The 22,041-nt window shown below is 48.8% G+C and overlaps 1 protein-coding gene across 5 annotated transcripts in view; it reads right to left on the bottom strand.

Moving 5' to 3' along the window:
* Positions 1–1,632: 1,632 nt before the first annotated feature.
* Positions 1,633–22,041, bottom strand: part of cica (capicua transcriptional repressor a) — a 37,734-nt gene continuing 17,325 nt past the window's right edge. The window contains exons 5-23 of one of the 5 annotated variants that reach the window (XM_015974039.3): positions 21,583–21,736; positions 18,111–18,210; positions 17,844–18,026; positions 17,643–17,769; positions 16,087–16,265; positions 15,634–15,747; positions 15,291–15,417; positions 12,096–12,178; positions 10,065–10,779; positions 9,685–9,827; positions 9,280–9,440; positions 8,858–9,095; positions 8,498–8,744; positions 6,776–6,912; positions 5,938–6,080; positions 5,442–5,593; positions 4,411–4,545; positions 4,196–4,321; positions 1,633–2,134 (exon numbers count right to left, since the gene is read on the bottom strand). In XM_015974039.3, the coding sequence (XP_015829525.1) occupies positions 1,872–2,134; positions 4,196–4,321; positions 4,411–4,545; positions 5,442–5,593; positions 5,938–6,080; positions 6,776–6,912; positions 8,498–8,744; positions 8,858–9,095; positions 9,280–9,440; positions 9,685–9,827; positions 10,065–10,779; positions 12,096–12,178; positions 15,291–15,417; positions 15,634–15,747; positions 16,087–16,265; positions 17,643–17,769; positions 17,844–18,026; positions 18,111–18,210; positions 21,583–21,736 (3,527 nt within the window). In that variant the 3' untranslated portion in view covers positions 1,633–1,871. The remainder of the gene's footprint in view (positions 2,135–4,195; positions 4,322–4,410; positions 4,546–5,441; positions 5,594–5,937; positions 6,081–6,775; positions 6,913–8,497; positions 8,745–8,857; positions 9,096–9,279; positions 9,441–9,684; positions 9,828–10,064; positions 10,780–12,095; positions 12,179–15,290; positions 15,418–15,633; positions 15,748–16,086; positions 16,266–17,642; positions 17,770–17,843; positions 18,027–18,110; positions 18,211–21,582; positions 21,737–22,041) is intronic. The other 4 variants (XM_015974043.3, XM_054745386.2, XM_015974042.3 and 1 more) reach the window with 4 other exon arrangements.

Genomic DNA, 22,041 nt, shown 5'->3' with positions numbered 1-22,041 from the left:
TATTCAAAATGTCTCCGACTTTTAGTAAGTTACACTCTCTATCTCTCTTCAACGTCGACGTTTGTGATTCTTTTTTTTTTTTGATGTTTTACTCATTTTGTTTTTTTAAACCAGAGTAAAAGATCACAACAGCTCACTCCTCTCACTGCGACTGCACTGAGTTTTAATGTCTATGGCACAAAGCCTCGCTCCCCTAAAACATAAACCGAACAGCCGACCCACTTCCAAAAAATAAATGTCCTATTGCACCATCTGATGGGAAAGGATAAAGTGTCGAGACGAGAGGGAAGAGGGGAGGGCTCCAGATCTGGAGACTGCCCTCCAGGGCTGGTCTAGGATCTGCTTTCCCTGAACTAACCCTAACCAGAACCATCCTGAGCTTGACCCGGGACCAGTGCTTAAGGGCACTTTCAACAACACGGAGGGGTGAGGAGAGTCCGAGAGGAAGGAGGAGGAGGCGAAAGGGGGAGGGGGGTGAGTGGAAGAGAGAGAAATGTGGTTGATAACGTAAGGAACTACTAAAACAAGCTCTAAAAACAATACTTTCCTGATTTCACTTGTGGCGATCCCCAACAAGAATTGTGCAAACACCTGATTTCAACGTTTTACAAAATGCCCCTGCCCCCCCCGACTCCTGCGTCGCGTGAGAAACCGTAGAGGAGGGGGGAGAAGGGAGGGATGGGGGAGGGTGCAGGCTGATTTTTGTCCCCTTCTTTTTCCAAAGTCTCTTTTTTTAATTATTATTTGTCATTGTTGTGATTTGTTTATGCTGGAGAAGAAACACAATAGAGCCACAAGAGAGAAGAACAGGCCACGGTAAAACTGGTTATTTCCACGGCAACAACAACAAGAGAAAGCAACGTCATGTCCATCCGGGAGGGGGAAGTTCTCCGGGCTGGAGAGCTCGTGGTGTTGTTGGACTCCTGCACCGTCCAGTTTCGTCCTTCGTCTTTTCTCTGAGATTAGCTCTTCAAAGCCTTGCAACCACGAGTGTCTATACACAATCTCTTCACGGTGACGTTCACACAGTTTGTTTCCGACGCACAGACACAGATAATCCGCTCCTGCCCGGTCGGTCCGAGTCTGCCGAAGCGGCAAAAACTGAAGGTGCAAAGATTGGTCACACTGCATCCCGGTTCACGCTTTCGTCTTTCTCTCCTCACTACAATCACTAGAAAGTGTGCAGGCCGATGGCTTTGTCACACCAGGGTTGACTGTTTCCGAGTGTGAGCGCTCACGCTGAGCGTGCGCGTGCGTGCGCCGTCTGTCCTGCAGCATCGAGGGGCTGTGGAGTAGCAGTGGAGGTCGTTGGGGTTGTGTTAGTGGCCCAACCACGGTGCTAAGGAGTGGAAGGGCGAGGAGGAGGAGGAGGTCGATGGCGTCTGAGGGGTAACTGGCTGGCAACAGCAAACTGCATCTGCACCATAAGTGACAAAGTGCCTCTGTGTGTCCTGGTCCGTGGTTGCAGCTCCTGGACACGGACAACCAAGAGTAACAGTCTGATTTGGTAAAACGTGTGTGTGGGATCACACCGGAGATTACAAATGCATCAGGTGTGTGAGTGGCAGAGGGACAGAGTGTGTGTACCACAGAGGGTCTGACTCGGTGACGTGCTGAGAGCAGACTTGGGTAAAAATTTCCGTAAAACATTCAGGATTTTTGGAGAACATGAACTAGAAGAAGCACTTAACTGATCAGGGCTTGCACGTGATCTGAACACCTAAAGGTCTGATGAGACCATCGAAGCACGTCTTGATTCCTGTGAATATTCTGTGTTGTTGTCTGATGGAGATCTGTCGTACTGGTTCACACACTCTTCTCTCTTTTATTTGCTTCGTTTTTGAATTTTCCGATTCGTGATCCTCGTCGGTTTACGATCCTTCGTGTTTCGGCTCCTCCGGGCTCTGGCCTCTCTCGGTTTGATGCTCCGGCCCTCCGTCCTCTCGCGTTGATTGATTAGAGGAGGAGCAGTGGCTGGGGGCGGGGCTGGCTTCGGATAACCCTCCCAGCTCCAGGGTCCCAGGTGTGGCCGTCTGCATGATCTTCTGACGAACCTCGCGTATCTTGAGCTGCAGACACACCTTGGTGGGGAAAGTGTCCGAGTGGCGAGCCTGGAAGGCAGCCGTGTCCTGAGCTGAAGAGGTAAGGACACAGAAGGTGATGGAAGTGATATAAGTAGAACAAAAGTACACGAGCGAGTATCCAGAGGGTGTAGGGAGCTACTATGTGCTTATAACAGAATTTCTTTCTTTGTCTTTTGAATATTTTAAATTGTCTTATTATTTAAATTCTAAATCCGTTTATGTGTTGTTTGAATTTAGTCATCGTCAGGACGAGGGAAGCAGTACCCCCCCCCCCAACCTGACACGTTACAGAAACTAACTTTTAACCCTTTGATGCATGAATTATGAAATCTTCAGCCATGATTTTTTAAACAATTTTTTTCATTCGTCTTTAGGTGTGAATGAAACAAATTTCAACAAATATTTTTTGTAACATTTTATAATTTACAAATAATTTATTACAGGTCCACCTTAGTGGACCACGTGCATTCTGAACATGAAATATGTTGGCTTGACTTACTGAAGTCCAAATGGAGGGGCTCAAATACAATAAAGTCTTCAACAGCTGTGCTTAATAGCAAAAACAAATAAATAACAATTTTGAGTACCTGTCCACTGTAGTGACCATTATGCATCAAAGGGTTAAACTGTTCATTTGATGCAAAGTCTGATAAGGAGTTTCTATGTGCAGAAATTTGCTGAGTCATTATTTTATTTTACTATTATCTTGTAGATTATTGCTGAAAATTCCCATCAAACCCTTTCTGGTCTCAAAGAGCAAGTCACCCCCTAGCAGAGTCTTACTCCGCTCCCACTTCCTGTTTGAAAAATGCAACAAATGCTGTTGCCTAGCAGACCGAGAGGGCAGAGCCGCTAACAAACACACACACAGGCTCACAACGACATTGTGACATCATAATGTACAAGCTAACATCATAGCATACCTCTTAGCCAATAGCGGTGCCAGATTTAAATTCAAATACAGTGCAGAATGTTTCCCTGTTTAAATATGAGTGCCGAACTATTGACGACATGTGTCTGCAGCACGATTAGACACTCGTTTATTGTTTATCAGCAAAAAAAAGGTGATTTGGGGGTGTTACAGTCTGGCCAGGGAAGAGCAGGAGCCAGGATCACCCAGCTCTGGTGAAACAGCCTGACGCCGCCCCTCCTCCTCCTCTCTCCCGGGCTGCTGAGGAGCACAGCTGAGCCGCATCTTCCTCGGTTGCCAACACCTGTATAAAAAGGCTGTGCCTTCAGCAGTCTGGGAGGCAGCAGTGCAGGGGTTCTGCTGTCCTCCTGGGGTTTGGTTTGGTTTGGTTTGGACCGGACCCCTTTCGTTTAGATTTATGTGGATGAGTTTTAAACTTTGGTTTAGTTTTGAACTCTGAAGTGGGAAGTTTTGGGATGATCCAGTGGGATCTTTTGGCTGTTTGGTTTTAAGGTTAACTTTGTTTGTGGCAATTTTACTGACCTCGGTTTGAAACACCTTTCGTTGTAGTGAAGCTTTTAAAATAAGTTTTTACCAGCTGTTTTTAGTCAGTGGATTGTTTTGGAACTTTTATCAACTTCAGGATTTTACAACACCTGTTCGGTTAAGCTTTTAATACAAGTTTTAACCAGGTGTTATATAATTTGCTGTGTAATGTTGACCTTTTAGAGAGATCTGTTTGCTTGTGTTTTTAATACCTTTTTGTTACAAATAAACCCATTTTAAACTCCTCCGCCAGTTCTTATGTTACCCCCATCCTTCACATTTTTACACCAGTCGGGGACGTAACGGGGGGTGACTTGCTCTTTAAATCCTCCAGCTGGAGCATCAGGATTAGTACCTTCATCAGTAACCGGCTGTAGTCCTATATGTGTCTGCTGCCCCCTGGTGGAGGATCTACAGGTGGCAGGGCCACTTTTACCTCGGTTTTACTGCGACTGTTATACACTATAAAACATATTGTTTTGTTGTGGTCACACTAAAGGTGTATTTTTTAAAACTCAATTTAATCATTATTTATATTTCGTATTTCAGCATCTAAAGGGTTTTTAGGGTGTCCAATCACATCTAAAAGTTCTGGATCGGAACATAAATCAGAGCAGACAAAAATCACCACCAGCTGTTTCTGGGTCGAATCTACCTGAAGGAAAGAAGCCGTGTTCCTGAAACAGCTGCATGACCAGCGCTCGACGCTGATCCAGTGTCCTACGCAGAGAGGAGTAAGGACCCCTGTCCAGGTCTCCCGGAGGGACGTCTCCTTCTGGACCTGCTTAGAGAGACGGATGCGGTGATAACTGGTGATACCTGCTCAGATCTCTGGCCCCTGGTGCTGATGGCGCACCTGTGGAACCTCACCTGCTCTGTCAAAGGTAAAGATGTCTCCCTCGCACTTGGCGGCGCTCTTGGGGGTGTTGGGCTCTGAGCTGCAGCTGGAGAGACGGCGAGTCTTTCTCCGCGGTGAGCCGGGCTCGTCAGCGGGCGCGTCGAGGTCTGGAGCGAACCGGAGCATGAAGACGGAGAACGATGAAAAATGTGGGTTACAAGGCAGCTAGCATCGGCTGGGATCACCTGAGCTCATTTAAAACGCCTGCGTGGATGAACTTTACTAGAAAGAGTGGAGAAGCGTGTTGCTATCTTTGGATCCAGCGGGGTTGCAAAGGTTTATTATGTTTCTGCAGCAGGCTAATGAGCTTTGAAAGCGTCTGGACTTCTTTGAGTTGCTTGAAGACGTTTCACCTCTCATCCGAGAGGCTTCTTCAGTTCTGAGGTCAAATGGTGGAGAGTCCCAGATTTAAACCCAGTGGGAGTCCCCCCCGAAGAGGGAACAAAAGACCCCCTGATGATCTTCTATGAGCCAAGGTGTGAGGGTGGGTGTGGGTCCTATTCAGCCAGTTTCTGGTGAGCTCATTGTGAAGCCTGGCCCCACCCTATCATGTGAATTCCTGAGGTCAGATGGCCCAGGATATGCGTGGGCGTTGAGGCATCTGGGAAGGGATCTCAAAACTGGATTATAGGTGGCAGACAGTTGGTGTCGTAAACCACCGCCTCTGTTCAAAGATGGTTGCTCACAGTGGACATAAATTTCAAACCATCTGTCCTCTCTGTCCAAAATGTGAACGTTGGCATCCTCGAAAGAGTGACCTTTGTCCTTTAGATGCAAATGAACTGCTGAGTCCTGTCCCGTGGAGGTGGCTCTTCTATGTTGTGCCATGCGAAACGTCTTCAAGCAACTCAAAGAAGTCCAGACGCTTTTCTTTCAAAGCTCATTAGACTACAATGACCTGGATGACTGAGAACCTTCGCAGACATGTTTCTGCAGCAGAAGACAAAACTAAAGCAGGAGTTTTTGCTTTGATGTTAGAACACGCCCAGTGCTCCCGCCTCACCCGTGGAGTTGCGTCTCTTCCTGCGGTAGCTTCCCAGGATGGCTCTCGGTGAGGTAGCCAGGCTCTGCAGCGTCGGAGAGGGAAGGACCTCTTCTGGATTAAACTCTGGAAGTTCAGCAAAGCGTTCCTCGAAGTACGTTTCTGACAGGACCCTGCACGCACAAGAACACGTCGGCCGCATCAGACTGGCGCTGTGGTTTACCGTCAGAGGGAAGTGCTTCTCCCTCCTCCAGGCTGCAGGTTCCTCCTCTGCGTGGCTTCTGTCTAAATAAAGAAGGCTGCGGCACTCTGCCCACTCACACTCGGTAAACAGAGTTCCCACCGTGACCTGATGAAGCTAGAAGTTGGTTCTGAAAAGCCTCTGAGACGCTGCGCTGCATTTGTTAATAGAGCTAACAGATGGGAGCTGCTTCGTGCCAAAATGACCCAAAATAATCAACATGAACACAAACGAGTTCCTTCTGCCTAAACCAGCAGGAGAACCCGCCGTACTCACTTATCATGAGGCTCGGGGGTCTTTTTCAGTGGGGGGGGTCGAAACTTGTTTTTCCTGGAGGATGAGGGGGCTTCTCTTTCTGCTGGTGGAGGAGGGGGCGGGTCCAAACCTGAGGGTGGAGGAGGTGGGGATCGAGGTCCAGCCTGGGGGGAGATTCTGGGATTCAGCGAGCTGCACTGGGAGGCTTGAGCAACATGTGGATGGTTCCTGGGTGAGGAAACGTCTTCCTCACCCAGGAACACTCTCAGGCCCTGTCCACACGTAGCCGGGGATCTGCCAAAACCTAGATATTTGTCTACGTTTTGGCCCGTCATCCACACGAAAACGGAGTTTTTTCACACGAAAACGGATCTTTTTAAAAACTCCGGCCAAAGTGAAGATCTGCGTTTTCTCCGTTTTGGGTGTCTGTGTGTGGACAGACAAAACTGGAGTTTTAAGGTCCGCAACGTCACTTTCCACGACAAAAAAATGCTGACATCACGTGTGCGACCTGTGTTTACACTAGCCGGCATCATGGATGCCCTCAGAGCTGCGCTCGCTTTATCAATTGTCCAAGCGCTTTCTGCTTGTTTGTTTTTGCAAGAGGAATTACTGCTCCTTGCGGAAGACCACAGACGAAGGACGAGGTTAAGAACGGGGGAAGTACTGCCGCCTACAGGTCTGGCATGTCCTTAACAACGTATTTATCCGGGTACGTGTGACAGAGTTTTGTTTTTTTTAAACGAGGTGGTGTGGATGCAAGCTTTTGGTTGGGTGGATATTCGTTTTTAAAAATCCCGGCTACGTGTGAACTAGGCCTGAATAATACCAGCGAGTGTGCTGACGACGGAGACGTCACCTCTTTGCTGCCTCCCAGGTTCTGGTCTTTCTCCGTCTCTTTGGTTCTCGCTCGGTCTCGCTCTTCATCCGTCTCGCCGTACTTCTCCCCCATGTTTTCTACTTTGATGCTCAGATCCATGTCCTCCTCCTTTTTGACTGAAACACAGAAGATCCGTGTTTGTTTATGCAGAAACAGAACCAGAGCTTTTGTTCGGGTCACATTAGCCGCTGCAGGTTCCCGTTTCCTCTTCAGAACCGGCACTTACCGGACTCCAAAAAACAAAAACTTTACATTTATTCCTCAAAAAGAAAACATTTAGATTGTTTAGTTTCACTCGTTTTTTGGGAAAAAAATGATTTCCTTTTATATTTTACTCTAAACAAACTAGCAAGAAAAGTTCTGGTGCTGCAGCAACCCGCTCGCTTTGGGCCTTACAAAAGAAACCGATTGGGTTCCCAGCATCCCTGCGAGGATAAGCAGGTAGAGACGATGATGGATGCTCGTAGGGGTTCTTGGACATATGAAGCTAAATTAAACAGCAATCTTAAACGGTTTTGGAGAATTCCTAACATGATGTAACTGAATAACATGAATCTAATATTTATAACAGTGTAATATAATTATGTCATGTATTTTACACAAACACATTTTTTATCATTTTTTGGGGGATAATTTCAGCAAATCTCAGTAAAACTAAACTAGAATGAAACGAGCAGATAATGTGAAATAAGTAATAATCTCTGATGAACACAGATTAAAATCTGATGTTAGCCTAAATCTGGACAAGTGGGGGAGTAGAGGGAGGTGGAGTGTACAGTCGGTAAAGACGGCTCTCCCTTGCCCTGCCTCCAACATGCCTCCATCTAAATAGGATAGATTATCCAGAGTTATCTCTGTAGTTATGCTGCTATAGGCTTAGACTGCTGGAGGATACACTGACCACTTCTCACACTCTACTGCTTTCTTCTACAGTCTGCTCTTTAACTGTATTATTTCCTGCTATTTCAGCTGTTAACTTTATTTTCTCTCTAAGTGTTTTTCTCCCCAGAAGAAGCTACAACGATGTTCTGCTGAGCTGTGGTGGCCTCATGGAGGGGGCCATCGTCTAGCACACTGCTGCTAACCACTTAAACATTCTCCCTCTCCTGATAATAACTTTTTACTTTCCTTGATGTTGAATGTGCTACTACTAGTTTACCCGTTTAATTATAGATCCACTAGGATAAATACGAATGTGTGTGTGTGTGTGTGTGTGTGTGTGTGTGTGTGTGTGTGTGTGTGTGTGTGTGTGTGTGTGTGTGTTGTGTGTGTGTGTTGTGTGTGTCTGCTTATAATGAGCCAGGATTCTCTAGAGGTTTCTTCCTGTTAAAAGGGAGTTTTCCTCTCCACCGTCGCTGCATGCTTGCTTAGTATGAGGATTGCTGTAAAGACTCTGACACTAGTCAGTGACTCGATGCGACCTGCTGGGTTCCTTATATAGGAAACTTGTTACTGATTGGCTTAATGACCTGACCTGTGTTGGAACGTTTATTAAAGTGAAGAGCCTTGAGACGACTCATGTCCTGATTTGGCGCTTTATAAATAAACCGAAGTGAAATTAATTGAATATATTAACATGTTTATAACTGGTGTTTGTTTATTTGATTGGTTTTCAGGTTCTGAACGGACTCCATTTAGGGTCTTTTGGGTCACAAAGCTCGTTGACACGTTTTGGATCAGATTGGATTTCAGCAGCCTTACCTGTCGCTCCACAGGTGATCATCGAGAAGTTTGTACTGGAGCTCCACGACCCGTCAGTCTGAGCGTCCAGCTGGTTCTCCTGTTTCACCTCCACCTCCATCGCTGCTCCGGGCTGAGAGGTCGCCGCCGCTGACCCTGTGGCCGGCGGGGAGGGCGGGTCTAACCGGTCCTGAGCTGGAAAGGCCGGCACCGAGACCACACCAGTCGCCACAGCAACGGTTTGAGCAGGATAGACGGCAGTTAGCACCTGACGGCGAAAACATCCTGATTATTTATGACTCAAACATGGAAGAACATACAGGTGAGTTCACCTGAGCTGAATCATGGGAACTACGTGTCAGTGGCTTTTATTTTCTTTACCTGATGGCCGGCGGACGCCGCGGTCGGGCCCGGAGGAGTCTGGCATTGCCCGCTGAGGGGCGGAGCCAGCAGTGGCGGCTGACCGGCGATGGGCTGAACCAGCGTCGGTCCGGACGCGGAGATGGCGGTGAAGCCCAGAGCTGTAAGGTGTGACGGGAGATACGCGGGACCTGGAGGCTGAGCACCCTGCAGGGGCGTTGCCGTGGAAACGCCTGGGTTGGACTGGACGTAGGTGATTCTAAGGAAGACGAGACGCATAAGTAAGGCGGATTTTCACTTGTCTGCTCTAGTTGGAGAGTGAAAGTTTAGCCACAGCTGTGAGATGCTGCAGGGGTCACGCAGCAGGACTGGAACCACAGACCAGCAACTGGGAAGGTTCATCATGAAAACACTGAGAAGAAGATGGACTGTGTGTTAGTGACCTTGTGGGTGGGGAGGTCAGAAGAACCGTCTGAGGGGGGGCAGCACCGGGAGCCATCACCGTGGCAACAGAAACAGGAAAGGCACTCCCGGGATGCACGCCTGCAGCTGTGGCGGGATGTACGCTGGTCTGCAGCACAGACATGGGCGCGATCTGGATGATCTGTGGAGGAGAAACCCGAAATCATCTCAGTGGAGCTGGAACCATTTTCTCCGCTGCGACAGAGAGCCTGAAGGTTCTGGCGTTCTGGAGCGTTCTGAGAATGGGTTAAAGGACTCAGAACCATTTTAAAGGATCGTGATACAATCAGGCAGCTTGGGAGGAAAATGTAAAGAAACCGGACCGGGCCAGAACAGCTCTCCTAACAGGAGGCCTTCTGTTCTGCTAACCATGATGATATTCCCACCTTGTTTCCTGTCGCTGGGCCGTTCTGCACAGGAAGAGGCGGAGCCACCAGGGAAATGGCAGGCTGAGGAGGCGTAGACCCCGTTCTCACTGTTGCCATGGGAACCAGCATCTTACTCTGCAGGACCGGTGACTGGGTTTGGACTAATGAGTGAGGAGAGAGAGAGGGAAAGGTGAGTGTGAGGAGCAGACGAGAGGAGGTGAAGAGAGACGGAGATGGGTGGGTGAGTCAGGGTTAGTGGGGGTGAGTGGGCGGAGCCCCCCACACGTTCTAGAATAATTCTCCAGGTTTTATTAAAATAAACTTTTACAGAATAACGAGACGTTCCTGCAGATCTCTGAAACCACTTTCTGTCGCCCGACCGTCGCCTTCGCTCTCACCTCTGGTCCCGGGGCCGACTCCGGTCCCCGCCCCCGATTGTACGCCATTGGCCAGGGCGGGGTTGGTGGGCAGGGAGCGGATGTGCTGGTGGGTGAGCTGGGGGGAGGACGGGCTGTCGGTGGGGAGGACGTACTGCACCTGCGTCAGCGGCTTGGGGAGGGCGGGAGGAGTGAGGGAGGAGGCAGCAGTTGGGTGGAATTGGGGGTGGAGGACGGGGGGGTGAGTTTGGGGTTGAGGGGTGATGAGCTGTAGGGTTTGGGCAGCAGGAAATGACCCCCCCAGAACTAGGCTAGTGACCAGGCTGCTGCCCCCCACTGGGGCTAGACTGACCAGACCCGTGGGGGAGGGGGACGACAGGTACCCACCCCCTGCGCTGATTGGCAGGTGCTGAGCTCCGCCTCCTCCGAGGAGCGTGGTTCTGTTGTCCTGCGGGAGGGAGCTGAGCGTGGCGGCGCCCTCCGCTGGTTTGCTGGCGATGGGGACGGGGCGCACCGCGTTGGTCACCATCGTGGGAGCCACGTGGACCCCCCCCAGGACCTGAGTGACACTCTGCCCACCTCCTCCACCTGCTGCTGTCTCCTCTCTTCTGGTTCCTCCTTCGCTCTCCTTCTCGCCTCCATCCGCTCCTCTCCTCCTCGTCATCTCAGTGACCCCCCCCTCCCTGTTCCCTCTGACTGAGGGGGAGTCGGGGGGGAGGGAGGAGTGGGACTCAGGCTGGAGGGAAGAGAGACGCAGAGATCAAAGAAGGTTTGTTTCTTCAACTCAACAAAAATAAAAAATGTGCCAGCAGGATTCTCAGAAACAACAAAACATCAGATCTTCATGGTTCCTACCATTTCCTTCCTGTTCCTACTCCTACCGGTTCCTTCCCGTTCCTACTCCTACTGGTTCCTACTTGTTCCTACTTGTTCCTACAGGCTCTTACCAGTTCCTACTTGTTCCTACCGGTTCTTTCCCGTTCCTACTCCTACTGGTTCTTACTTGTTCCTACTAGTTCCTACCGGTTCCTGCAGGTTCCTACCAGTTCCTACCGGTTCCTACCGGTTCCTTCCCGTTCTACTTGTTCCTACTGGTTCCCACATGTTTCTACTCGTCCCTACTTGTTCCTACCTGTTCCTACTGGTTCCTACCGGTTCCTACAGGTTTCACCTGGTTACTCCAGGTTCCTACATGTTCCTACAGGTTCCTACATGTTTCTACAGGTTCCTGTTCCTACTTGTTCCTACCAGTTCCTACATGTTCCTACCCGTTCCTACTGGTTCCTACCGGTTCCTGCAGGTTCCTACCAGTTCCTACCGGTTCCTTCCCGTTCTCCTATTGGTTCCTACATGCTCCTACTTGTTCCTACATGTTCCTACCGGTTCCTACAGGTGCCTACAAGTTCCTACAGGTTCCTACTGGTTCCCACATGTTCCTACATGTTCCTACAGGTTCCTACATGTTTCTACAGGTACCGGGTTACTACTTGTTCCTAACGGTTCCTACAGGTTTCACCTGGTTACTCCAGGTTCCTACATGTTCCTACAGGTTCCTTCATGTTTCTACAGGTTCCGGTTCCTACTTGTTCCTACCGGTTCCTACAGGTTTCACCTGGTTACTCCAGGTTTCTACTGTTTGTACAGGTTCCGGTTCCTACTGGTTCCTACATCTTCCTACAGGTTCCTACATGTTTCTACAGGTTCCGGTTCCTACTTGTTCCTACTGGTTACAACCGGTTCCTACAGGTTTCACCTGGTTACTCCAGGTTCCTACATGTTCCTACAGGTTCCTACATGTTTCTACAGGTTCCGGTTCCTCCTTGTTCCTACCGGTTCCTACATGGTCCTACTGATTCATACATGTTCCTACTTGTTCCTGCTGGTTTCTACTGGTTCCTACTGGTCCCTATTGGTTCTTACTGGTGACTGAGCAGCCAAGCATGTTTCACATATTAATATTATCTTTATGAAAACATATTAATAACAAAAAAGATTTATTATTAGTAGTATTAAATATTTCTATGACGACGATGCGGGTCGATGAGCACTAACCGGGCCGTCCGCCTCGTCCTCATCGCTGTCCGTCACTCTCTCTTTACACTTGAGGTCGATGGCGTTTTCTGGACACGAATCTTCTGCAGATGAAACACGAGAATCAGCAACTTCATTTTAAATAAAACACTGCAAAAAATACAAAAGGTCTTCAGGCTTTATGAGACAAAACGACAAAGAAGTTTTCTTTTCATGAAAACTTTGCGTTGCCATGACCTTTAACCTTCTGCTCTGTAAGGATTTTCACTCAGTGTTTCTGGAGTCTTTAATGAAATGATGAGGTGTAACAAAACTGATCTGAGGTCAGGTTTGACACATTTTAAAGAAACTCCTTCCCCGTCCACCAGCGAGGACTAAATCACGCGTTTGTTTTTGTAAATGTCGTCTGAAGTTGTGCCTCACGAGGCGACAGCTCGACTGTTTTCCTGCTCGTCGTGCTGATTTATCGGCCTCCAAAGACTGACTCTAACTTCCTTAATGATTTCTGTGACCTTGTGGCAGACTGCATCCTAAAATATGACTATGTCCTATTTTTTGGGGACTTTAACATCCATATCTGCTGTCCTGACAATGTGCTTGCTAAAGGTTTTCTGAATTTGCTAGATTCATTCAATTTAACTCAATGGGTATCGTCCCCAACTCATGCCAGGAGTCACACCCTGGACCTGGTTCTCTCTTTTGGTCTCCCAGTCATGAACCTTGAGATTTTGCCTCCTGTGTTCTCTGACCACTCTCCTATACTCTGTGATGTTACGTTGCCATGTCCTGTCCCTGTGTGTGAAGCTCCAGCTACTAGGTTCAGAGCCCTGGATGCAGAAACTGTTGCAAAGTTTGTGGACTGTATGTCTGTAAGGTTAGAGACCTTTAACCCAGATCCATCTAACGTTGATCACTATTCACAACACGTTGATGTACTTTGTAATCAGGTCCTGGACGTGGTTGCCCCTCTCAAACTGTGCAAGTCTCAGCCTAAGAGGGAGCCTTGGCTCTCTGATGTCACACGGGCTTGCAGGCGGGCGTGTAGATCCTCTGAGAGAAAGTGGAAAAAGGATGGCCTACAGGTCTCGCGTGAGTTGTTCAGAGCATCTCTGGTTGCTTATCAGGATGCAGTGAGGGCTGCCAGAATGGCCTATTTTGCAGACATCATTGAGACAAACTCCAATAATCCCAGGATTCTCTACAAAACACTGAACTCTGTTCTGGTGTATCAGGAGCCTAGCTTCATGTCTCCTACAGCTGCTGGAAACTCTGAAGCTTTTCACAGATTCTTTGTTGATAAAGTGTCGGGCATTAGAGCAGCTATTTCTGGTAACTCTGTTGACCCTGTTCCAGTTCATCCATTACCACCCACCCTGAGCTCCCTCCATACAGTTTCATACTCTGAGCTGAGTAAGCTTGTTGCGAGGCAGAAGCCATCTGGCTCTCCACTTGATGTTCTGCCGCCTCGTCTCTGGAAGGCTGCCTTTCCGTGCCTTGGCCCTTCACTTGGTCAGATTATCAATGGGAGCCTCAGCACAGGTGTGGTCCCAGCAGCTTTGAAAGCAGCAGTTATTCGGCCGACCCTGAAGAAACCTGGTGCTGATGTCTCTGTGATAGAAAATTACAGGCCTATCTCTACCCTGCCCTTTACATCTAAACTGCTTGAGAAAGCCGTTTATCAGCAGCTGGTCTCACATTTAGCTGACTCTGATCTGTTTGAGGTTTTCCAATCAGGGTTCAGGTCTGGCCATAGCACAGAGTCTGCTCTACTGAGGGTCCTAAATGACATCTATCTATCACTAGATCAGGGAACATCTGTGCTGCTTCTGTTGTTAGATCTGACGACAGCCTTTGACACAGTCGACCACGCGATTCTACTCGATCGCTTGGAACGATGGGTTGGGATCAAAGGGTCAGCTCTGGATTGGTTTAGATCATATCTCCACAACAGGACATTCTGTGTTAAACTGGGTGATGTTTTTTCTTTTTGGGAGGGGCTCCGCTGGGGGGTCCCGCAGGGATTGATCCTTGGTCCTCTTTAGTTTGCCATTTATCTGCTACCTCTGGGGTCAATCTTTCGTAAACATGGCCTATCATTCCATCTCTATGCTGACGATTGCCAGATTTACTCTCCATTGTGTCAGGAGAAAGGTCACTCTATTCAGTCCTTTGTGTCCTGTATTAATGAGGTGAAGTCTTGGCTAATGGCCAGCTTTCTGCATCTGAATGAGGGAAAGACAGAGCTCGTTGTTTATCATCCCAACAGCAGGAATGTGGATCTTTATGTTGATCTTGGGCCTCTTTCTCCATACTCAAAACCAGTTGTTACCAGTTTGGGGGTGAAACTTGATGTAGGACTTAAATTTGATGCTCACATCAACTCTGTGATCCGGTCCAGTTTCTTTCACCTGAGACGCCTTGCTAAAATCAAGCATATGCTGTCAAGAGCCCACCTGGAGCGGGTACTGGATGCCTTTGTAATTTCTAGGCTTGACTACTGCAGCTCTCTATATGCAGGGTTGTGTCAGTCAACACTGCGTCGCCTACAGGTTGTGCAGAACAGCGCCGCCAGGTTCCTGACTGGGACCAGGAAACGGGACCGCATCAGTCCGGTTCTGGCCTCCCTGCACTGGCTTCCGGTTTGTTATTGTTCACAATTCAGACTCCTCGTCTTTGTTTTTAATTTCTTCCAGGGTGGTGGTCCCCCCTATCTGGCCACACTCCTGAACAGACAATCCCCATCACACGCTCTGCGCTCCTCTGAACAAGGCCTGCTCGCCGTCTCTCGTTCTAGGTGTCGTACTCGCGGGGGCCGGGCTTTCTCAGTCCTAGCACCGTCACTCTGGTACCAGCTGCCACCCTCAGTCAGGCTGTCCCCATCTCTGCCAGTCTTTAAGAGTTGCCTAAAAACGTACCTCCTCCGCTTGGCGTTCCTTGAACGTGTTTGAATTTGGCCCTCTTTTATGTTGATTTTAATTCCCTGCTGTCATCGCTCTCTTTATCTCTCGTTTTACCCGTTTGCTTTTCTTCTTTAATGTTTTTACCTGTTTCTCTCTGTGTTCAGCGCCTTGGGCTTCTCGCGGAAGGCGCTTTATAAATAATGCTTTGATTGATTTGATTGATTGTTTTAGCGTATCGCTGACACCGACGCTCCTGACCGTCACCAGAACTGAAACCGTTCGTGGTCATGAGGAAGTCTGTTCAACCGTGACTCACCCATCACGTCATCATCCCCCTCTTCCTCACAGATGACCATCCGCTCTTCGTCGCTGGTCACATCCTCGCTGGCTCCGCCCTGGCACAGCGACGGCGGCCGGTTTCGGAACAAGCTCGATCTGTCCTCCTGACAGAGCAGAGAGAAGGTCCTATTTTTAGTTTGTTTAGGTAAAACGTTCAGACACAAAATCATCTCTTCTGTCAACGAATGAAAAAAAGAAAGAAAGTAGAAACCGGCTAAAAAGATCCGTTAAACTTTTAGGACTTCAGAAATCTAGAAGATTCATTTAAAAAACCAGACGGCCGCTGTCCTCCTCCAGGTTTCATGACCTCCTCTAGTCACCTCCAATCCCTCCGGGAAGCACGCGAGGCCAGCCTGCGAGCTCTCGTACGTGAAACTCCTCGCCTTCGCTTCAAACGGCAGAGAAAGCTCTGAAGTTGGAGGCTGCTCGCTCCCCTGCAGAACATCCAGTGGAGCAGCAGCAGCTTCAGATCTCACACAAAGACACCAGCGAGTCCTTTTGATCTCGTTCTGAACAGCTGAATCAAAACGTCTCTGCAGCGTGAAGGACGCTCGTGAGTCAGTCTGCTGTGTGTTTAGTTCTGCTCGTCCCTTTATTTAGGCTCTTAGATGCTTTTGTAGAACGAAACTAGTTTAAAAACTAAACATGCAGCTGATGAATGAAGCTTTTTTACTGAATAAAGGCAGTTTTGTTCTTTAGCAGACAGCCAGAGCTCCTCCTGGGTCTCCAGAGTCGTTTCTCTGCCTCGGAGATAGAGATTAACAGCCTCCTACCTTCTCCTGGTCTCTCTCCCTCTGCTCCAGGGTGTGCACAGCACTCTGGGAGAAGGCTCGAGGACGGGGGTGCTGTCCCCCCAGAGCCCCCGCTCGACGCTCCGACCCCCCCGGCCAGCCGGAGCTGCCGCCGCCTCCTCCTCCTCTCCCGTCCAGCACCTGAGACTCCGACAGGGCGTCTGGGGGGGAGAAGAAAGACTCTTCGTGGAACGGATCAATGAAACCTCAGATCAATAAAACTTTCTGCTTGTATAAAACAGAAAAAGGTCATTTTAGGGTTTTCAGCTCCAAAAACTGGCAGAATAAAACTAAAGGAAAGTCAGACTTTATACATAAAGTTCTAGAAATAAGATTGAACTCAGTTCACAGCTTTTCCTTCACGTTAATGAGATTTTTAGTGTTTTTCAGGTTTATTTATTCCGATAATTCTGCGTTCATGTGGAACAATCCTCACTTCCTTTGTTGCTATAATATAAAAGACATAAATCCGTTTATTAATCAAACTAAAAGATATCAGAGAAGAATCATCACCGTTAAAAATATATTTATTATTTTATCTCATCCGATCAGAATCAAACCAAATTCATGCAGCAGAAAAACATCAAAGATTCTCTCGTTTGAGTCGTATAAAAAAAACTAAAGATTCAATAAAAATGAACAAAACTAAACAAAATCACATAAGAAAGCTAAATAATAAATTTCTTAAATCCTGAGACTAAAACTGGACTCGGTCCTTAAATTCGACGTGCAAATCAACCAGGTTGTGCGATCGTGTTTTTTTAACTTACGCCGACCAGCCAGAGTTAAGCCCCTGCTGTCCAGACCGTCACACACGCTTTTGTTCTTTCAAGGCTCGACTACTGCAGTGCACCGAATGCCGGCCTTAGTCAGGGTGCGGTAGCACGCTTGCAGTTAGTACAAAACTCAGCCGCTAGGTTCGTGACCGGCACTAGGCGCAGGGAACATGCCACCCCCGTGTTGGCATCCCTTCATTGGCTGCCTGTGCAATCCAGGGCACAATTCAAGGTCTTGGTGCTGGCCTACAGGGCCTTACACGAAACATCTCCAGCATATCTTGGCAACCTGTTGCGTAGACACGCCCCCTCGCGGGCCCTTCGCTCAGCCGGCAGGGAGCTGCTCATCTTTCCACGCACTGAGTGCAGGTCACGGGGGGACCGTGCGTTCTCGGTGTTGGCACCTGCACTGTGGAACCAGCTGCCTTTGGTGGTGCGCCAGTCACCCTCAGTGGGGTTTTTAAGACTTGCCTTAAGACCCATTTTTTAGTCGAGGCATTCCAGGATTAGCAAATTTTACCCGGTTTCGACGCCCCGGCCTCATAATCTTGTTCAGGATTTTATTTTTTGCTTTTACTCTCTTAATTGATTTTATGTTGGTTTTACGATTGTTATATTTTATTCTGATGGTTTTATGTTTTTATTGTGTTGTGTTCAGCACCGTGGGCGTCTGCATCGGTCGCAGAAGGGGATTTATAAGTGAATGAAATGAAAACGATCAGGCTGAACTAAAACATTACTCAGATCTTTCCTCTCACACACCGATGCTCTCGGACATGCTCCTCTCCCGCAGCTCCTTCGGAGTTCCCCGGCCGTCACACAGCGACTTCCGGCGGTCTTTGTTGCACCACTTCCAGTCTGGGTGGGCTTTGAAGTGGGCCTCCTTCACCTGATGGAGGAGGAGAAGACTTCAGAAAAGCTGTCAGACCTTCAGCTCACACCTGGGACGGGTTTTAGGGTCACCTGAAAGGCCAGGTCATGGTACTGCTGCTTCTCGTGGGGCCCCAGAGCGTACCACCACTCCCCCAGGATCTTACTGACGGTCCGGTTGTCCTGGTTGGGGTGTCGCTGGTGCACCAGCGCCCGGTGGCGCTTACTGAAGATCATGAAGGCGTTCATGGGCCGGCGGATGTGGTCCTTTTCCCTCTGGTTGTGTTTCAGGAAGAAACATGTGTTTGTTGTGGCGTTCAGGCACCTCATTGCTCCTGCTGTGATGGAAAACTCACTGACCTTCCTGTCTCCATCTTTGGGCAGCGCGCTGAGCGACTGGGTGCGTCTCTTGATTGGTCCGGTGGACGGAGACGGGTCGTTGGCCACACCGGGAGAAAACCTGCGTCGTCACAGAAAAGGAAAGTAAAACCAGGGATGGAATCGAGGGACATTCCTCAGTCTGGGAAAGGATCACGACTGAGTTTCCAAGCATGTAGTAAGTAAAGCGCTCCCAGATTTGTTATGAGATTTAGGTGAAACTACAGAAGTGAGAATCTGGAGCAAGAGTTCTTTTAGGTGGGTTATCCAACCCAGAAGGTAAAGCTAATCTATGAGACGACTTAATCCATGCTAATCCAGATGTTTCAGCCTTTATCTGTAATAATAGTGATGATTGTGGCTAACAGCTGAGGAAAACCCCACATTCAGAATATCAGACAGCTCTAGACTCCAAGTGTCACACACTGATCAGCTGATGAATCCAGAACATCTGTAAAGGCTCCTGAGCCTTTAGATGGTCTCTCAGTCTGAGCTGATTCTGGTTTTCCAAGTTTTGCCATTTGGTGCAGATTTATCAGTCACTTCTAAAATAAACAAATAAAAGTTTCTTATTTATTCTGATGTACGTAGTTTTAACTCTGACTATCTGAGCCCGTTCTACAGCCCCTCCCCCGCCTCTACAGCAGAACCAATAGAACTGCTTATCCATGCGCCTCAGTCAGCTTAGCGCACCAGCCTAGCTTGAATGCTAAGGCTGTAAGCGTTGAGCTAACTGTGGAGGGTGGGGGATGAAAAGGGATTTATCTTCATGTAATGGAGCGTATCGCTAGCCTGCTTTAGCGTTGTGCTAGCATCACGGGTGTCAGATTCCAGCTGGTTTTAGATGTTTCCCTGCTCAGCAGCTCCTGCAGACCCGTTGTCGAGCATTTCCTGTCCGTTAGCGCTACAAGGCTACATGAGTGTGCAGTATGAGGCGTGGCTTTCAGAACGGGAGGGGGAGCAGGGGCGGAGCTGTGGCTGCTCCTCCTCCTCTACTTGATGACATCACGCTACAAACCCCAGCCTGAACTCAGAAAGCGTCAGAGACATATTTGGTGCAAAACATCTGCAAGAAAAGTGTTGGAAATGATCCAAAGTCACTCTCGTCTGGTTCTTACAGGTTCTGTCAACAGAACCAGAACCAGAGGGAGCTTCTGAGTGACAGCTTCAGATCGCTGCCACAGACGTGGTGTTTGCTTCAGACGCATGAAGCTGTGGTTGTGCTGTTTTCAGAGTGGAGGCGTCGTTTCAGAGGATCTGGGTCGGTTTGGTGGGACGCAGCGAGACAACGGTCCTGTCTGAGGCTCAGGGGCTTCAGAGGTGCACGAGATTCATCTTCGCAGTTAAAACTCAATCAGACTCATGATTCTGCTGAAGTGTTTTCTCTCTGCTTTTTGGGAAAAGGTGTGCTGCCGAGCAAACAACCATCATCTGGTGTTAAATAAATAAACAAACACTGGTGCATAAAAAGGTAAACAAAAATAAAACCAGCAGATATGACGCAGCATTAAGGACAAACAGGAAATGAAACAGTAAAGTTCACCAACTGTGTGTAAAACTTTTTGGGGTTTTAAGCTTCATTCCAGATGTTTTGCTGAAGATTCCTATTAAATAAAGATGGTTAAATATGAAAGGTGTGCAGGTGTGGGTCGTGCTGGAAGGGTAGAAGGTCCGAATGATCAGAACGACGTCAGACGGGCTTTAAACGTTAAACGCGGGGGCGTTCTGGTTTCCTTCCGTTAACAAACAAAAAGAAGAGCTGAAGGTTAACCGACGTGGCGACGGTGTTTTCGTTAAAGCTGCTGGTGCTGCAGAGGCGGAGGAGGAGAAAGCAGGTGCAACAGCGAGTGTCTGTGGAGCCGGCAGCCTTGGAGAGCGCGCTGACCCTGAAACGTTCAAACCAGACAGCCGACCCGTCTGAGTCAGCCAGCCAGCTGCAGCCTGAGAGGAGCGAACCAACTACACACCAACTACCGCCAGACGGACTCGAACAGCTGATGCAAAAGAGATGTGCAGGCGAGGGCGGGTTTCAGAGCACCTGATCCAAACCTCGAGTTTGGAAACTCCACGACGAGCTGCGTCTGAGCACAGATGCCACCCACTTCATGAGTCATACGCAGAGCGGCAGAAAGGAAGTAAGACAGGCGAGGCTGACGCCAGCTGTCGCTCCGCCGTCGTTCAGCAAACAAAAACAATAAAGTTAAATTAAAACAACGAGAGTTCATCCAACCTGCTGGGGAGGGCTGGGCTGCAGCGTTCCTTAATCAAACTAACGAGTGAATCATCACGAGGAAACATTCATGACATCACTCTAAAGGCCGGCTTCTTTCACCCGTAGGCCAGGAGTTCGGGTTTTCATCTAAAATCTTTATTTTTAGTTTTTTAAATTTTGTTTTTGAAACCAGTTTAACCAAATCAACGATTTAATAAAAACCTGCGAGTGAAAACCTGACGACCCAACAGAACCTCCCGAGAGTTCTGCTCTTTGGAGATCCAGCATTCCGGTCGGGATCTGGCGTGTCTGGCGTTGTTCTGACCCGTTTTGGTCCAGAGTTCATACAAATGGTTCCCCAGGAGTTCCTGGTGGACTCTACGAGGAGCCCAAACCATCAGCCTTCCACCTCCCTACTGCAGGGCATTACGGGTAAGCAGCTCATCTTTGGGTCGTTGATCCAGAAGTCTGTAGTTCTTCCAGATGAAACTTAACCAACCTGACCCCAGGATGTTTAAGACAGAGGTCCTGTCATGACCTTTGACCTGCTAACTGATATAGAGGTGAAGATGGAGCTCCAGGGTTTATTTCTTTGGGAGCTGAACTCTGGCCCTTCCCTGATGACCAGGAAGCAACAGCAGCTTCTCCGAGGAGATTCCTGGTGGCTTTCGTCCTCCTGTCAACACGCAGCTGCGTGCTCCGGAGCAGCAAACCGACTCATGACGACGACTGGTTAATAAAACATCCGCAGCTCCAGGCTGAGGAACATAAACCCTAAAACGGACTCACCGCGACTGTAAATAACATCTTAAAGCAGGTTTCACTTCCACTTTTAGCCAGAAAGAACCAACCCTGCGTTAGTAGAACCACCTACAGAAGGTGTCAGAGTGAGTGAGCTGGCACCCAGGCAGTTAGGGAGGCCGTTGTGACGGCGTCTGTGTGGTTTCCAGCGCTCATAAATCCCCACGTCTGCTTGTAAACAGCCAGCAGAAATAAATCACTGCACTTGTAAACAACTCTCCTCATCAGCAGCCAGTTTCCACTGTCTGACCGGAGCCATGGCCTCATTTTTCAGCGTGGCGCGCACGGAGCAGCTCCACAGCAGGATCTAAACTCAATCACGGCCTCTTCTCCTCCTGTCGGGTTGTTAGCTGCAGCTTCCCTGAGGGCTTCTTAAATCACGTCTCGTTTAGCGGGCCACATGTTCTGGTGAATAAAAAAAAAAACATGCAACAAACTCACGGGTCGTCGGTGTCGCTCTCCGTCTCGCTGTCCGCCCCGCCCCGGTCTGCTGGAGGATTGTCGTTGGTCGGGGGAGGGCAGGACGGCGAGCTCCGGTCCGAGTCCTGGGGTCCCGTCCGGCCTTCGCTCACTAGGGCGACGCCACAGCAAGGCTCTGTGTGGGGGGGAAAGCGCCGTGTCATCGTTTAAAATCACACCTCAGCTTTCAGAGAGCAGTCGTCCAACTGAACAAAACATCAAACATGGTCGGCGGAGCTGTCACCGCGGTAGCTGGAAGTTTTCATCTGATAAAATCTCAACATCAAACCAAACTAAAGGTTCTCTCGACTTTTCCGAGCCCAAGAAAAGGTCTTTAATCCCTCTTAGAGCTGAAAACACGATCAGCACACGTCATCTAGACCCCCAAGTTGTTTTAATGCTTAAAAATCCCGCGTGGGTGTTTCTGTTTCCACAAACATG

This window comes from Nothobranchius furzeri, chromosome 19 (assembly GCF_043380555.1).
Source record: "Nothobranchius furzeri strain GRZ-AD chromosome 19, NfurGRZ-RIMD1, whole genome shotgun sequence".
In the NCBI taxonomy this organism is placed as follows: Eukaryota; Metazoa; Chordata; class Actinopteri; order Cyprinodontiformes; family Nothobranchiidae; genus Nothobranchius; species Nothobranchius furzeri.
Note: the sequence above shows the minus strand (reverse complement) of the source record. Positions and strands in the feature narration are given on the sequence as shown.